The sequence below is a fragment of the Larus michahellis genome, chromosome 7, assembly GCF_964199755.1.
Source record: "Larus michahellis chromosome 7, bLarMic1.1, whole genome shotgun sequence".
Classification (NCBI taxonomy): Eukaryota; Metazoa; Chordata; class Aves; order Charadriiformes; family Laridae; genus Larus; species Larus michahellis.
The window spans coordinates 53,315,797-53,333,463 of record NC_133902.1 but is presented as its reverse complement, the minus strand read 5'-3'; the positions used below and the strand labels follow the sequence as shown (position 1 = coordinate 53,333,463).

At 38.0% G+C, this 17,667-nt stretch overlaps 1 protein-coding gene across 1 annotated transcript in view; it reads left to right on the top strand.

Moving 5' to 3' along the window:
* Positions 1-17,667, top strand: part of DARS1 (aspartyl-tRNA synthetase 1) — a 43,337-nt gene that overhangs the window by 994 nt on the left and 24,676 nt on the right. Inside the window, exons 2-4 of the mRNA XM_074596143.1 lie at positions 531-588; positions 7,537-7,629; positions 13,254-13,356. Coding sequence (XP_074452244.1) covers positions 531-588; positions 7,537-7,629; positions 13,254-13,356 — 254 coding nt within the window. The remainder of the gene's footprint in view (positions 1-530; positions 589-7,536; positions 7,630-13,253; positions 13,357-17,667) is intronic.

Below are 17,667 nucleotides of genomic sequence, written 5' to 3'. Positions count from 1 at the left end.
ATTAACTTAGGTTCATATATTGAATAGAATAACATAAATAAGCCAAAGCTTTTTTTATTTGGAAATGAGTTGGCTTAGTTGGGAAACCAGAATTGTGATCTTTTTTTGGATGAAAAGGCCACATCCCCCTGTGTCTTGCCTAAGAGATTGTGTTTGTATTCAGTCAGGCGATCTGCTGGGTTTCTTAGTGTGCCTCAATATGGGAAGGAAATAGTTAGCAATGGATCTGCTTCGGTAGGTCTCATTTTTTTTTTTTCAGGAGTAGGCTCTTTATAGAGGTATTCACACAAACTACTGTGTTGCAAATAATGATCCTAATGCATGTTTGCTGTTGGATTTTTTTTCTCCTTACAGGGCACACTGTAAGGAGATACACACTCTCACTTGTGTATCTCTAAGAGTCTAAACCACAATTTCTTGACTTTAATATTATAGCTGATTCTTCTGTATTACCTCAGTTAACTCTCTAATGATTTCGTTCATCTTTTTATGTATGCTTCTTTGATATATGTTTCTCACCTCCATTTTAGGATTATGCTAAGGAAAGATATGGAGTGTCATCAATGATACAATCCCAAGAGAAACCAGGTCAGTTAAAAAAAACAAAAAAAGTTTTTTAAAAAATGAGGGGGGGTGGAGAAGGAAAAAAGAAGTATATTATATCTTCAGTACTTGTTTGAGAAATCATTTACCAAACTTTTTCATTCAAATCCTGCTGCCATTCTTTCCCTTTATTTGAATACGCTTGGCAGTCATGAGGCTGCATTTGGAATGTCCACTTTTGGGCTCTCCAGTGCAAGGAAGACGGTAACATTTTGGTGCCAGTCCAATGGAGAGCTACCAATTTGCTCAGGGGACTGGAGCACAGAATCTCTGAGGAGAGGCTGGGGGAAGCTGGCCTTGTTCAGCCTGGAGAAGAGGAAGCTGGGAGGTAATCTTATTACAGTTTAAAGGTACTTAATGGAAGGGTGTAGAGAAGATAAAGGCAGACTCTTGAAGGTGTGTGGTAATTGTACAGGAAGTCATGGGCACAAGTTGGAACACAGGAAATTCTGATTAGATAGAAGGAAAAAAAATCATGAGTGTGGTTGGATATTGGAGCTGGGTCTGGAGAGGTTATGGAATCTCAGTCTTTGTCCTTGCCTGAACCACGCTCTACACAGTGTGTCAGTTTCTGTCTGTGTCCATCACTGCAGGCTTGACTTTTTGGATTAAATTATTATTATTTATAATGTACCGAGTCCTGAGATGTCAAGATTTTTTGTTTGGTTGGAGTAAGTTCTGCTATGGTTTACTTCAACAGGTCTCTCTCTGGGTAGGATATCTGTCTGCTTTTGCAGCCTTCATTACTCCTGCATGTAAGCACCAAATCCATTAATATTATATATTAATATTTATGGATTTTATCATTATTCACACCATTGTGGATTTGGGAAATCCTCATTTTCTACTGATAGGGAATTGGGATTCAGAAAGACTTGTCAGCTAGAGAACAATCTCCCAGGCCAACATCCCAAGAAATATTAATCTTCATATTATTCAGTGCATGAAACAGGAACGAGGGAAGGTAATAGACTGGCTTCTTGTAACTTCTTCATAGTGAAATGTAAAAAAGGAACATCATCTGTCATAAGGTGATTTTTCTCTCCTCTGAATGGTTGTTTTGGTTGACCTCCCTTAGGAAGGGAAATGCAGAATGTAGTGAAAAGGAGGAGCCACAAAAGCAATCATACCAAAGGGGAACATTATGTGAAGAATGTAACAGGACAAGAAAATCACTTGAGACTCTATTCAGTCATTATTGAATAAAATACATACTAACTGTCAAAGAAAGGGAACTAAAGTTGAAATCACATTGTAAGCTTGCCCAGCTGCTGGATGCTGTGGTCTCCCTCTTCCTGATGCTGGGTCGTCTGCTGATCCATTTCAACGTGCTAATAATAACAACTTGTTTAGCCGGTTAGCAAAGTGAAAGAAGTTGACTACAGGTCTGATGGCTGCTGGAAGGGGCAGGAACACAGCCATCCACAGTTATGTTTAACCACGTAACAATCCATAAATTGGTCTGCAGCCATAGAATCATAGAATCATTTAGGTTGGAAAAGACCTTTAAGATCATCAAGTCCAACCGTCAACCTAGCATGGCTGAGTCCACCACTAAACCATGTCCCTCAGCACTACATCTACCCATCTTTTAAATACCTCCAGGGATGGGGACTCAGCCACGTGGCTTTCTCTGGAGAGCCTGTTCCAATGCTTGACAACCCTTTTGGTGAAGAAATTTTTCCTAATATCCAATCGAAACCTTCCCCCATGCAACTTGAGGCCATTTCCTCTTGTCCTATCGCTTGTTACTTGGCAGAAGAGACTGACGCCTACCTCTCTACAACTTGCTTTCAAGTAGTTGTAGAAAGTGATAAGGTCTCCCCTCAGCCTCCTTTTCTCGAGCTTAAACAACCCTGGTTCCCTCAGCCGCTCATCATAAGACTTGTGCTCTGGACCCTTCACTTCACCAGTTCTTTGTTGCCCTTCTGCGGATGTGCTCCAGCACCTTAATGTCTTTCTTGTAGTGAGGGGCCCAAAACTGAACGCAGTATTCAAGGTGCAGCATCACCAATGCTGAGTACAGGGAGATGATCACTGCCCTAGTCATGCTGGCCACACTATTCCTGATAAAAGCCAGGAGGAGAAGCAGTCGCAACCTAAAAGGTATAATATTAAGAAAAATGTAACTTCTCCAAGTTAGCATCTGACTGGTTAACATGCACGTCTCACTGCAGGCTGCAAGATTGCCCTGTTGGACCTCCTCTTCCTGCACTCTTCTGTACTCACTTTCTGGCTCATTAGAATTTCTGCAAGCTGTGTTTCCTCTGCCAGTTCCACACCCCGTAGCAAAAAACTGTGTGGGAGACCCAAGCTGGCAGATTGAGATCACAGAATCTTCAGAGTTGGAAGGGACCTCTAGAGATCATCTAGTCCAACTCCCCTGCTAAAGCAGGATTGCCTAGAGCACATCACTCAGGACTGCATCCAGACGAGTCTTGAAAATCTCCAGAGAAGGGGACTCCACAACCTCCCTGGGCAGCCTGTTCCAGTGCTTTGTCACCCTCACCGTAAAGAAATGGCGTAACCGTAAAGAGATGGTGCATCAAATTCTGTTCTCATGGAGAAAGTCTATGCTGCCAACTTTCTTGTATTCAAAAGAAATACTCAAAAGTACTATGGAGAAAACATATGTTGAGAAGCCTCACAAAATGATATGAAAAAGGCTGAGTGCGGTAGTTAGATCTGTTGTCCCCTTGATCCTCAATCCTTGTTTAAAAAAAAAGTCTCAGGCAGTGTATGGACAGGATTGAGTAGGTTTTCCATTGGGCTTAAAATAACAACCTACAATACTCCTGCTGTTCCATTTTTTAGAAGAGGGTTATCCAGAGCACCAAAATTAGGTAACAAAAACCGAAAGGCCTACAATAAAAAAGTTGAAGATCAGCCTAGTCCCTTCCTTGAGACTAATGCCCTCTTATTTAAAGATTCAGTAGTTCCTGCCAGGAAGAGCTCTTATCAAAGGATTCACGGGAGGTTGAAGTCATCACTTGGTATCAGTAGCATCTGCTTTTCCCCAAAGTATTCTGCTTGCATTGAGTGTCTTGGAGGAACTACTGCTTGGTGCAGGGGGTGGCGGGGGAGCACAAATGCGGATGTTCCCATCTGTTTGTAGTGTATTAATTTTGTTTATTTCTGAAGTCTGTGTGGGTACGTGCCATTCCTAAGTCTGAATAATGAATTGTGGTATGACACGTGCAGATCCACATACCGTCTGGTAACTGGAGCTAACAGACAATACAGACAGCACAGACGTGGGTAGGAGCTCAGTTGGATGTCTGCAGCACTGTTGGTTTTAGGCTTGCTGTAGTAGCTGCACTGTCCTGAGGACACTGGCTGGACATGGGAAGTTAAAAAGCTTAGAATGATCAGAACAAATTATTCTCCTTTTCCAAGGGATAGGCTTATTGTCCTTTTGCCATACTCATAGATTCTTGTTCCTCTGCAGGCAAATTAAAACTCTTTTCACATGTTTACAAAGCTGTTGCATAGATGCTCCACCCTGCTCTGCTGATCTCACACACACCTGTGCCTTCATTCTTGGCCCACTTCAGTCTTTCTTCTGCTAATGCTGGCTGCCCTGGCTATCTGATGTTTTCGCTTCCAGTTACATCATGTCTTATAGTCCTTCCTGCCCGCTTGAGGCTATGATTGCTAGTAAAACTCTATTTGCCTTTCCCTCTTTCTCCCTTCAGCCCCATTACTTTCATCTTCCCTCCCTGGAAGCTGCTTTCATCTTATACTGCTTTTGGCATTCAGCTTTTTTTACTAAACTTATCTTCTCTTTTTCAAATGCTGGCACTTCACAGAGAGAGCAGAAATATTGATCATACTGTTCAAAACTCCATGATGCAAGATAAATGAACTCAGTAAACAGGCTGATGTGACAGGTGGGGAATGGAGGTCTGGGGGTGGAAAAGTGATTTTGTCTTGCATAACCCACACAGCTTTTTGGGTTTTTATCCTCTCTTCCCATGTTTAGAAGAGGTTTGAGTTCTGAGAGAAAGATAATGGTATTTAGTACGTTGAAAAGAAGAGATTGTGCTATACATGAAGGAAACAAAAAGTTTCCCCTTAAACATGATTCAGAGTGGCAATGAAGGTGAGATAGCATGAGTATTGAATTGGAGCTGTAAGTGTAATTTCAGACATACAGAGTGTTTTGTTTGAACTTTGTTTAAAATCTTTGTTCCCTTGTCTTCACTGCAACTGTAGCACAGTTTAAAACATCTTTTATTTTTGCATTATTTGTCTGTGTTTATGTGGCACAAAGACAGAAATGTAAGTATAGCTTACATTTGTGAAAGAACAAGTAGGTGGTAGTCTGAAGAATGTGGTGGGAGGACCCTAAAGGTGAGAGCAAGAAGCTTAATTTTTATCATGGAAGAGAGACAGATGAACTGAAAGGAATTCCAGGTGAAATGATATATGAGAGTACAGAGGGAAGATTTGAGCTACAGTGTGTTGGCTGGACAAGAGAAAATGAGTGACAAATGATTGCTTACACTAATAAATGTAGACATTATTATGAACTACTGGCATCTTAGAAATGAGAGGAAAAGAAGACTAGATTTGGGAAGTGTTGAAGGAGGGAAATAAAGTGATGTAGCAGTTGCTACATCTAGCTCTCTTCAGTGGAGCACATGGACAGGACCAGAGGCGACTGGCACAAACAGAAACACAGGATGTTCCCTCTGAACATCATGAAACATTTTTTTACTGTGAAGGTGACCAAGCGCTGGCACAGGTGGCCCAAAGAGGTTGTGGAGTCTCCCTCCATGGAGATATTAAAAAAACCATCAGAATGTGATCTTGGACAACTGGCTGTAGTGGCCCTGCTTGAGCAGGGGCTTGGACCAGATGGCCTCCAGAGGTCCCTTCCAACTTCAGCCATTCTGTGATCTGCTGTTGGAAAAAATGACTTTATGATGTCTCTTTTTTGGATATTGTTTTATTACCTTTTTTATGAAAGGTGAAATAGTTTTCAAAAATTCATACCATATACAAATTTTTGTGTTAAAGGTGTCTTGTTTAGTCTTGATGAAACATGAACCATTCTGTATCCAAAAGACACTTAAAAATATTTATCTAATGCAGATGGTTCCTGAAACACTAAGGATCCATAAAAAGGGTAACACCTCATTCTGTCTTTATGCTTGTGCCTGGAAAATGTTTTAAGTTTCTAACAATACAGTTTTAAGTTGACTGAGGTAATTTTAACCATCTGAATATCAAACTCTTAGAAATGCTAAAGCTTATGAGTTGTGCTGGTTGCATGTTTCCTATAGTACTATACTGATAAAGTTTGAACATCAGAAATTGCTGGCAAGTGATAACATCTTTATTCCCCTTTCTCCCTTTCCCAGTGCGCGTGCACATGCACACACACACATATATTATTAATATACTTGAGTCAATTTCCTATCATGCTTCTCCGTGCACATTCATTCTGTTCTGGTTTTGATGTGTGTCTGTGAAGAAAACACTACATTGCCCTGAGCATAAGCTAATAAACATTTTCAACCCCCTAAAATTCCCAGTGCCAAATAATAGGCTTGGAGGGCAAGCTGTGACTGGTATTCAGAGACAGAGGGAAGGAGTCCAGAAGAGCAGATGGTAACCTGCGGTAGGCAAACTTGGGAAAAGTTCTGGCAGGAAAAGTCTAGAGTGGAAGTGTCTTAGTAAATTTAATGTTATTTTGAAACAAGGGAGAAGTCTGTGGTGAAAGACAGAGAGAGTGAATTTGCTTGTTACATATCGTAGAATCATAGAATAGAATCAGAGAATGTCTCGCGTTGGAAGAGATTCATAAGGATCAATATCTCCTGTGAAGATTTTTTTTTTGCCTAATAAGCAGTGTTTTTAACCACATGCAAACTGTAAATGAGTACATGTAGCTGTTAGAACTGTTGAGATTCTATGCAATGCTATGTATACCTTTAACTGATTTGTAGATGTTACAAGAAATGTTTCTTATGTTGCATGGTTTGAGACCATGCAAAAATACAGTTGGCCAAAAATCTACAGAAAAATACGATTAAACAAGTACATTTCAAGGAATAGTGGCATGCAGCCAGCATAATGGTTGTATACAATTTTTAAAGTCCTGATTTATTTAAAAATATTTTCGTTGATAATTTTTTTTTTTCCTTTACTATCCAAAATCGTCCTTTCCAAATCATGCATTCCTATTGTTACTTAGCTTTCTTGTGTACTTTGAAGGGTTCTTTCTGATGAATCCTGGCTCCTACAATGATAGTCGTTCTTGATCAGGTTGTCAAAGAGATTCTCCTTTAAAATAAATTTTACTGGTTTTACACAGTAATACTCCTGTTTCTCCAAAATGCTATTGCTTTTATGTTTCTAATGCACATTTATTTGTGGTTTCTTTCTCTTCTTTGTTTTAAATAATTATTTTACAGTGATATTCAGCCTACTTAAGTAGATACAGAGAATAGTCATGTCACCTCTGAGCCTTTGTTTTCGTGTGTTCCACATACCAACTTTCACGTTGCACAGTGGAGCAGCGCAGACATGCCTTAGCTAGCAGAAATTCACACTAGTAAGTGCAGGTAGTACAGTGCAGCATAGTGAAGTCCTATCAATAATAGTGTAGTCATGCTGGGTTCTGCCATCCATGAACTACAGTAAGTCTTGCTTTTGTTTTAGTGCAGTTTGACCCTGCTATATAAGTCAAACAATAAGCTTGAACCAATTTAAAACTACTTGATCAAGTACAATTCACTGAGAAAGGAAATGGGATCTTGTGTGTTTTCAGTACATCTGTTATGCTGTAGATACAAAATCTACTGTTTTGGATTTATTATAAATTTTATCAATCATAGAAAATGTATTTGGAGTTCAAAGTGAAAAATGTTTTGCTCCAAAAAAATCAAAACCATTTTAAAATGTGTTCTTTTTTCTATAATTCAGATAGAGTTTTGATTCGAATAAAAGACTTGACAGTGGAGAAGGCTGATGAAGTGGTTTGGGTTCGTGGCAGAATTCATACAAGCAGAGCTAAAGGTGAGATGCCTCCAGGGTTTTTATTTTTATTTCCTTGTATTTTTAGTATGACCTGAATGTTTATTTTGGCTTCATGACCTGTTAGTTATGTCTTGCATACAATACTTACTAAAAGAAGACTTTGTCACCTGATTACTCAGTGTTCACTTTGACTGGTTATTTTCTCTTTTTTCCACCTCTCTTCCCAAGGGGGGAAAAGGAAATTTTATTTTCAGTTGAGTGGGAATCGGGTATTACTATTACATTGTAGTAAAAGTGAATTTTGGTTTTATCATATTATTAAATAATGTGTGGACAATTGTAAATAATAGGAATTTAAAAATACTATAGTCATTCTCCTTTGAACGTTAATGGTTGTGAGATAAAACCGTTACAAGCTTCTACTGTAAAATGTACTTCTATTATAAATGTATCAGTTGTCAGACAGTCCATATTTATTCTGCTGAGTATGAATATTTTCACTACACCTTTTCTTCGACAGGAAACAAAAATCTGCGTTAAAATTTCAGTATTTTTACTTCCAGTTACAAGTATCTGATTATAGAAATTTGAACTTAAAATAAGAAACATATCTTTCTTTAACAAGACAAAGGGAGAATCCTTTTATAGGTTCTCAGTAGTGTGGGCTGTCATACTTGGCTGTCTGACAGCCAGATTTCTTCCCTGGAATCAGAAGTTCTCTCTGGAGATCAGTTCGCCATATGCAAACTTAAATAGGCTTTGGCCTTTTCAGTTGACCTCAGTTGCTGACAACTGTTGTACTGATTTCAGTTGTGTTTGGCAGCTCTGTGGTGAGATATAAATACTTTGTCTTCCCAAGAGTTGAAAGAAAAGAGCATAAAGAAATTATCATCACAGATGAAATTTAACAGTGGTCTTAGAATTGGGAATAATGCAAATTAGGGATGAGAATCCAGTACAGAATATTGTCACAGATAGCAGATTCATTCCTCTTTTTGAGGCTTCATTTTCTTAAAAAACGTCCCTCTTAATGAGTGTCTGTACTGCAGTCAGTAAAATAAGGAACTGCATTTAAATATATATATGTAATGTACTTTTTAATTTGTATTAGAATCTTTAAATTTAAGGAGCCCTCTGTGAATTCCTCAGTAGTTCTGTAGTGTCTCTCTGTGCTATGTATAGAAATTGTCAACCCCAAAAGCTGTGAAAGCCTTGGTCATTACAGCTTGAAGTTATTCAGACAGGAGACGCTCTATTTAATTTAAATGTTACTATCAGTATACAAATAAGCGTATCCTTATGGTATTTTCTTTTGCAATTGTAGGACGAGTTCAGACTATTAACAGAATTTAGTATACTAAGGACAGGTGTCTATGCAGACTTTAAAAAAACATAAAGGTCAATGGTTGTTTATTACTGTCTCTGTATTGCATTTATACATGATATTTTGCATGACATACGCCTTGACTTCAATCAAGGTAACACGTATGTAACATGGCAATATTAACTTACAAGAAGCCATTTGTCATCCTTCACCTTTGACCTCAGGAAAGACTATTCTTTTTAATGAAATCACAGTGCTTATTTTCAAAACTCTTTTAACACAACCTGAAGAATGAAAGCAAAAGGATTTGATTATGGGCATGAAGTGTTCTCAATTTATTGATTGTTCTTCTGGTTCCCTGTTGGTCTGACAACACGGAGCAATTCTGACATCCAGGGAATGCTGCTAGGAAATGCCATATGCGTGTTTACTTAAGCTTTGGGGGAAAGAATCTTACAAGAAAAGCAAATGTTTCAGAGTAAAAAGTAATAATTAGCCTTTCCCACACACATCGTGGTGCTATTCCTACTGTTATGGAAAGGAAAGTCTTGCAGGAAACAGGAAAATCTTACACAAAAATAGCTTTAGTTTTTCTCAGAAGCTTGAATATGACTCCTAAATAACCAACATATCCTCTATTTAACCCTGTCTAGTTCTGACCAGTAAACCAAAAAACCCAAAATGTGAACAACTGGAGAATCCAGCTGTCTCATATAGCAAGCCACTCATGAAGCCGAATGGAAATTAACTGAAGGATGTGTAAAGAATGGGGTGTTGGGAATTTCTGTGGGTTGTACTAAAATTAAAGTGCTTGGGGCCTTGTGGTTTTCATCGTAGATTGAATAAATGTTATTTCTGGCCTTATTTTAAAGCAGCCTGAGCTACTGATCGCGTTTATTATTGAAAAGCAGTTGGGAAATCAGTCTGGGCTCTGCCAGGCAGCTGGGACTTGCACATTATGTTAGACCTGAACTTGGTTTTGGTTTATGAATGCAAAGGTTTATAAAACATCAAAATAGTATGTCTGAAAATAAGAGTACCACCAAGAGCAATTTAAATACTGGATGAAATTTTATAATAAACCATAGAAAGTTTTCTCTTTGCTGGGAGATGTCTAACTAGCAATGTATTAATTTATATGACCAAACATTTTTTACTCTTTATGCAAATTCCTCCCTTACGTCCTTTTTTCTCATAAGGTCTTACGTCATTTGGTACTTACATCTAAGAAAGGAAATGGATTCCTGTTTGGTTTTGTGTGCTTACTTTTGATGGGATTCTCTGTGTGGTGTCTGATTTATTCAGTGGCTAAAAGTTCCTTCCATTAGGCTGAGTCAGACCTTTTTAACCAAATTTCTTTTGAAACTTTTCATCTTTTTAGGCATTTTTGTGGGACACAGTATTGGTTTGTTTTATAGAAACTTAAGAGTAGTTTACTGTTGAATGTGAGTAAAATTGGTCTTATGCTTTTCACTTAAATACCATGTCAGTATTTTGGAACACATGGAGAACATGCCATAATCCGCATTTTTTTCTCACTCTCATGCTTCCTTTTTTCCGTCTCTTGATCTGGAAAGGCATCTAATCATGAACTAGATTTGATTAAGGCTTGTCTTTTTGATACTTTATTTTGCACGCCTTCAGCTCTTTTGGGAAAAGTTGTTTCCTCCTACAATCTTTGTAACTGATATTTTAACTATTCCTATCAGTGAGGTTTGTTTGATCACTTATCTTCTGTGTGATTAGAAATGGTTATATTCCACAAAACATCCTCTTTCCTCATGAAAACAACTACTTTTACTCATGATTTGAGTCCTTTTTATAATGCAGATACTTCAGAGACTTCAAGTGTTTGGGATTAAGAACAAGTGCCAAACTTTTGTTTCTGATTAGTGTGATAGCTGGTCCCTCCATTTATTTCACTATCTTCCCCTTAAATATGTATAGTTGAGTGACATTGTAGCTGTCTTCAGCTGTGTGTTTTTTGTTTGAACACTTAATACATCATTGCTGAAACTTCAGTCCTATTTTGCTAAATTATTTGTGACTGAAATTATGGAGACAAATACTGTTTTCTAGGTGTCATGGTTTAGCCCCAGCCAGCAACTAAGCACCATGCAGCCGCTCACTCGCTCCCCACTGGTGGGATGGGGGAGAGAATTGGAAGGGTAAAAGTGAGAAAACTCATGGGTTGAGATAAAGACAGTTTAATAGGTAAAGCAAAAGCTGCATACGCAAGCAAAGCAAAACAAGGAATTCATTCACAGCTTCCCATCAGCAGGCAGGTGTTCAACCAGCTCCAGGAAAGCAGGGCCCCATCATGCGTCACAGTTACTTGGGAACATAAAACGCCATAACTCTGAATGTTCCCCCGCTTCGTTCTTCTTCCCCAGCCTTATATATTGAGCATGATGTCCTATGGTATGGAATATCCCTTTGGTCAGTTGCGGTCAGCTGTCCTGGCTGTGTCTCCTCCCAACTTATTGTGCACCCCCCGGCTGCTCGCTGGTAGGGCGGTGTGAGGAGCAGAAAAGACCTTGACTCTGTGCAAATATTGCCCTGCTGGGCGATAATGAAAACATCCCTGTGTTATCAACACTGTTGCCAGCACAAATCCAAAACATAGTCCCATACTCGCAACTATGAAGAAAATTAACTCTACCCCAGCCAAAACCAGCACGCTAAGAAATACTCTGTCAAACCACATTGTAAGTAAGAAATATTGAGATGTCAAAGATACGCCTAGCTTCTCCAAAGAAACTTAGCATGTTGTGTCCTATGGAAAAATTGTGCTTTGTTTGTTGACTTGCTGGATCTGAAACACAGACATGTATACCACTGAAGGCTCTATCTAATATCTGAAGCCTGTACTTTTCTAATTTAAATTTGTGGCTTAATGTTTGCCTGCAAGAAATACATACACTTATACCATATTAGCTTCTTTACTTAGATGTCACAGCCTCTGGAATACGGAAATATGTGTATTCTGCTTTCTGAAAATATGGAATTAATTTTGTTGCATTTCTGAAATCACAATCATAGGACAAGGTTAGTTATTTCCAACAATTGCAATGTTAATTTTTAATAATATTTTGTAGTGGCTTTATATGTTTGCTTTTCTTTCCATCAGATTGTGTGTCAAATGTTCTGCATTTATCTTCTGATACTGTTTAAATTATCTGCAGTTATGTGTCAGGAATGGTAATCTACATAATTACAAATGAAAACTGCAACTGGCTTTTTAGTGTCAATGTTCAAGTGAGATATATGTTGATTCTAATGTTTTATAATCTAAGTCAACAATAACTGGGAAATAGCTATCTATAACAAAGCTTCTGGCTTCTTCCTATTCTCACCATTTTAATGGAAATGTTATGAGTCAGAACTTGGAATTAAAATTGTATTGATGCATTTTATCGGATACTGGTACAACAATGAAGTGTTTGTTGTTAATTTCTCTCTCTGAGGAAGAAGTGTTTAAAATCACTGTTATTTCCTTAAGTGTAAGTTTAGGAGTAAATGATTATTAGAGATGTGAGGAGAAATATGAAGTGATTATAACTGTCAGCTAAACAGACTAGAAAGAGTTTTGTTGACTTGGAAATACCCGTTTTAAAAGTCAACAAAGTGCATTATGTTCTTTGTAAATTATTATTAATTTCTATTAACTTCTTTTTCCCAAAGCTGTTCATGAATAAATTGCTCTTACAGGAATTTTTACTTGGGTCTTTTAGGTTCTTGTCATTCACCAGAATCAATACTCCTTTTGTTCCTCTTCATTTTGAATGCGCAGTGTATTATAGAATGAGCATTGTTGATTTAGTCCCTGTGGTGCAAAATCAAGCCTGTTTCTCTCAGAGCAGCTTTGTAAAGTGAACTCTACAGCTTTAATTTGAGAAGATGAGAAAAAACTTCTTGTAAAATAATGTAGACTTGAAGTAGTTGTGAGCAAAGCAACAAGGGAAAGTACAATTTTCTTCTTGCAATTGAAGAATAATAGATGTTTTTAACGTTAAGATTTCTGGTTTCTGGTTTGTCTACCTATTATTTATGTTGGAAGGCTTATTGTTATTTTTAGAAAATGTCCATTCACATGCTTATAGATGTAAGGCAGAATTACTTGATTTATCTCAGTGTTTGGGGTGTGTGTGTGGACATGCAGAGCTGACTAGTTTGATGTAGCTATTTGGGGGCAGGGGGGACAGCAAAGGACAGAGAGACACGCCCCCACCCTTAAAAGCTCAGCTTAATATTAAAGTAGTAAAGCATTTTTTCTCATTCACAAAGACCTCGAGTAACTTGTCCTTAATACACCTGTGTTGTTTTCCTTTGTATTCAGGGAAGCAGTGTTTCTTAGTCCTGCGTCAGCAGCAGTTTAATATCCAGGCTCTTGTGGCTGTGGGACAGCATGCAAGCAAGCAGATGGTAAAGTTTGCTGCCAAGTAAGTAAGCAATTATATCCTGTTGTCAGAGTAAACAATGGTGGGAACCAGGACTCCCAGGGGTTGGGACCATTTTCACACATTAACATCAATGCTTCGTTTGTTTTAAAATGTAGTTATTTAAATTGTCAGCTCACTATTGCATTGAATACATTACACTGACAAAAGATAAAGTAGAGAACAGGCTTGAAATTCATTCTGAACTGCTGAAGCAGCATTCTCTTGCCATAGACAACCTACATTTACTTTCAAGCTGGCTAACAAAAAGTCTGGCAAGCTGAGCTTAATGGGACACTTCGTTTTGTCTGTGGTGTTTGTGTGTGTCTGCACATGTTCAGAGTTTTTCTTTACAAGATGTGCAGTGTAGTAATACGTTTTATAGCTAGAACTGGTGTGAAGAAGTTCCATATTATAAGTGGTTTACTGAGTTGAAGAAATAAAGAGTAGCTTCTGTGCGCTGAATTAATCTTAATTTACACCTTATTTTTGGCACTAGAGTGTTTAATGAGAGATTAAAGTTACTAGTTAAAATATTTTTTGTTGGTAATAGACTTGCCAATTAAACAGGTGTTTGTTGCAGCAAATTCAGTTATTTCGTTTGTTTTGTTCTTGAAGATAAAAAATTACCTTCACCTGCTACTTGCCTCAAGATTGTGCTTTCAGGTTGTCCAGTACTAAATATGCTTGCATGACAAAGGTGTTTTTATAGTAGAGCTTTTTATCATGTATATCTCCTTGTTCACAAATAGAAATGCGGATCAATTCAGTGCAATAATATGTTTGACATGTGGCACTTGAGTTGTTTCTGTGTAGTTCTTGGCAGTAGTCTCATTCCTGGGAAGGGAGCCCCCACTAATTAGCTGCAAAAGTGATACAGCCTTCAACCTTCAATATGCCAGGGAGAGGAGGGATTCATTATAGTATAGACTTCCAGAAGCCAAGTTAAGAAGGTTGGGATAATGCTTCTGCTGATGAGGTTCAAGGCAACGGGAAAACAGAACCAGCAGTGTTTGTCATTTGGCGGTGCTTGGTGTTGGCAGTGCCAGTGTGAAGCATGCTGTTTACAGGTGTTTGTGAGCCAAAGTGGAGTGTTCTGTTTCTTCATGAAATAGTTTGTTCTCTCCAGCGCTTAAAATCTTTGAAAAGAATTAAGTGTATAATCTACTTGTTCCCCAGTTCATCTCCCTCTAACCTACCAACAGTCTGCCTGTACTCTCTCGACAAACTTGCACTACAGAACAGCAAAACAATGCAGATAGCTGTGATGCTCACTCTCCTATTCTCCAGTTCTCTCCAGCATCTCTCTGATTCAGTTTTCTTCATGGTTCTTTCCTCCACAACTGAATTTCTTACATTTCATGAGTGGCAGAGTTCAGTTGTTAGGAGCTCATGAGAGCGAAGTTGGTCCTCACTCTTTTCTTCCATGTGCTGACTCTGTCACTTAGAAGCCTTCTGTGACTTTTTTATTCACTATTCTTTTTTTACTCGGTTAGTTTTCCGTCAGGTTAGTGATTTAAACTAGGTCATGGAGGTCCAGAGATAACAAGGAGTAGTAAACAGTGGAAAAGGTTATCTGGAAAGAGTAGAGGCCAAAGCTCCTTTCTCTTCCGGCAGCAGTGAGATGTTAAATCAGATGGAACCTCATCCTTAGGTTCTTTTCAGCTCCCTGTCATCTCCCCCCTTTTCTTGATGTGACAGACCTGATTTCCTCTGAGTAGCCAGGCTCAAAATGTTTGTATTGTGTTTTGACTTTTCATTCTGCTCCTTTTTGTGATTTTTTTATGTACTATGCTTTAGCATGATCTAGCTAAATCCTGATACTTCAGCCTCTATAATTTATAGCATGCATGTTTTCCTTGTTATTTGTGCTTCTGAAGTGCTTACATGCTTATCGTCATGTGCTTTGAATGATAGAGCTTTCTCTGCCTTCTGGGTCTTCTTTTGGGAGTTTGCTTTTGTGTTTTTTTAACACCATTAGTGCAATCATCTTCTCACAATTCCTTCTCACCAACAAACCTATTTTATTAATATCCTGCCGTGCTCTCACTTTTTCCGATGTTTTATCTTCTACAGTTTTGTCTGATATCACCATTGCAGCTGCCTCTTGTCCTTCGGAGGCTGCTGCTGTTCCTTGGCTTCTGGGTGCACTCGTGGTCACTGTCTCAGTAACACCTGAAGCACAGCAACACTACGTGCCTTGTCTGCAGTCACTTTCCTGCCAGTTTTCAGCTGTTGTGGAATAGTGCCATTATTACTAGCCGATGAGGCTGGTCTTAGATGTCTAAAAATAACTGTAGTGTTGCTCTGCCTTTCTCAGTGTCTTTTTTTATCATCTCCTCTTGTTTTCCTACACGTTAAAAGAGGCAATACACATTTATTGAAGAAAACATTTAACTTAATACCTTTCATTTCAATTACATTTTTAAACTAAGCTTTTTCATTGCTAGTACATAAACGTTATTTTTAATGTGCTACTGTCTCATATTTTAATACTGGGTCCAAAACTTTTTTTAAAATAGTTTGTGAAATTCTGGATCTTGAATTTTTAATGAGAAAACTGATTAAATCATGAGCATTTTTTGTACAAATTTTCATAAATAATAAACAAACCAGTTCCTCTTTTATATATTGGCACATGGAAACCAAGAACTTTCATAACCTTCTGTGGTCTAGCAACACCAATTGTCTCCATTATCATAAGAATGTGAGTTCTCTTTAGTGAAAGATACTTAATACAGGTTTAACTCAGTTTTACAAAGAAATTTCTGTGAGTTTAGCCATGAAAAGTTTCTACTTGAACTTTCAAAACATACATAGCCAACAACATAGAGCCAGTCGAGACACTGGATTGGCAGCTGTGGAGTTCTTATGTCTTTCATCAGAAAAAAAATATTCAGCCTGGTGCTTCAAGGGATGCTGTATAAAAGAGAGTTAAGTATCTCTTTCAGCCAGCAGAGGTGTCAAGTGGTAAGATTAGTAATTTATCAACCCTCTTTTTTTTCCATAAAGTATAGGGTGTGGCCAGTTTTGGTTTTCTTTCTCTTTTTTTTTTATACCAGCATTGAGCTTTTTCCCCCCGCTTCCCCACTGCCGTAGCCACATGATGTGTTATGATACAGCAGTGGGGAGAGGTGGTTCACAGATTCTAATTTAGCTGCCCAACGTACCCTTCCTCAGGAAGTAACTTGGTGGCTCTTTATAGTAGGCTAGAGAATGAAAATCCAGAAAAGAGATTAAAAAAAATACAAAAATGGGTAAACCTGTATGAAAATACTTCACAATGTAGGAAAATACACATAAGTTCATCAGCTAGATAAACTGGTGATGCCAGCAAAACTGCTGGATATTACAGAAATATTTTCTTTATGCATTTCTATTTAATTTTTATATCAATGATCTTGAAGAAAATGTCAGATCGCGGGTGTTAAGTTTACTGGTGACAGAAATTGGAATGGTAAACTAGGGGGTAGGATTATATAGTAACCAGGGTTCATTTAGAATAATCACTTTGATGTTTTTCAGTGTGAGTTTGTACCTTTGTGCTCATTAGTTCAGATTTTGTATATGTTCAGGATTAATATGCAGTAAAGTAAGTGATGGGAAATGTGAGATCATGATAGATAAATAACTGACTTAACAGGAGTCCATGCAGTTCTCTTACCTACTATGCTAAGAGATCTCTTGAGTTTTGAAAAGGAGAAATAAAATGCTGTTAATGTAATATATGTCAGTCATTACACCATTTCTGGAATATTTTGTCCATTTTTGTTGTCTTTGGGTCTGAATATATGTCAAATGGAAAAGGTTGATAGTGAAGCTGCAAGATGAAATGATATGTGGTCAGGCAAATCTGTCTTCCTATAGACTAAAGAAAACTCTCTATTCTATCCAGGAGAAATTACTAAGTAATTTAAATCCCAATCTGATGGTCCTCTAGTGTAGGGTTCTTTGCTTTGCAGATACAAAGGTAGGACAAGATGCAATGAACAGATGGTGAAGCTAAGTAAACTCATAAGGGAAATAAAGTGGAATTTTTTTCAATGAAAATGATTAAAAATGTGCAGCAGATTTTGTTACTTAAAATCTTTAAAAGAAGATAGGCTTTTTTTCCCCAGAAGATACCCAGGTTCATCCGGGTGTTAGAATGTTGGTACAGGAAACAGATTATTATATTTTTAGAATTAAGAGAATCAGAATAGGTGTTTACCTGGCCTTCATGTATACAATGTCAGTTACCTCCCCTTTTAGAGGGCTTAATGGGTCCTTACTGTACTTGTGCAGCCAGTATTACTGTTGCTCTTACTGAGTTGA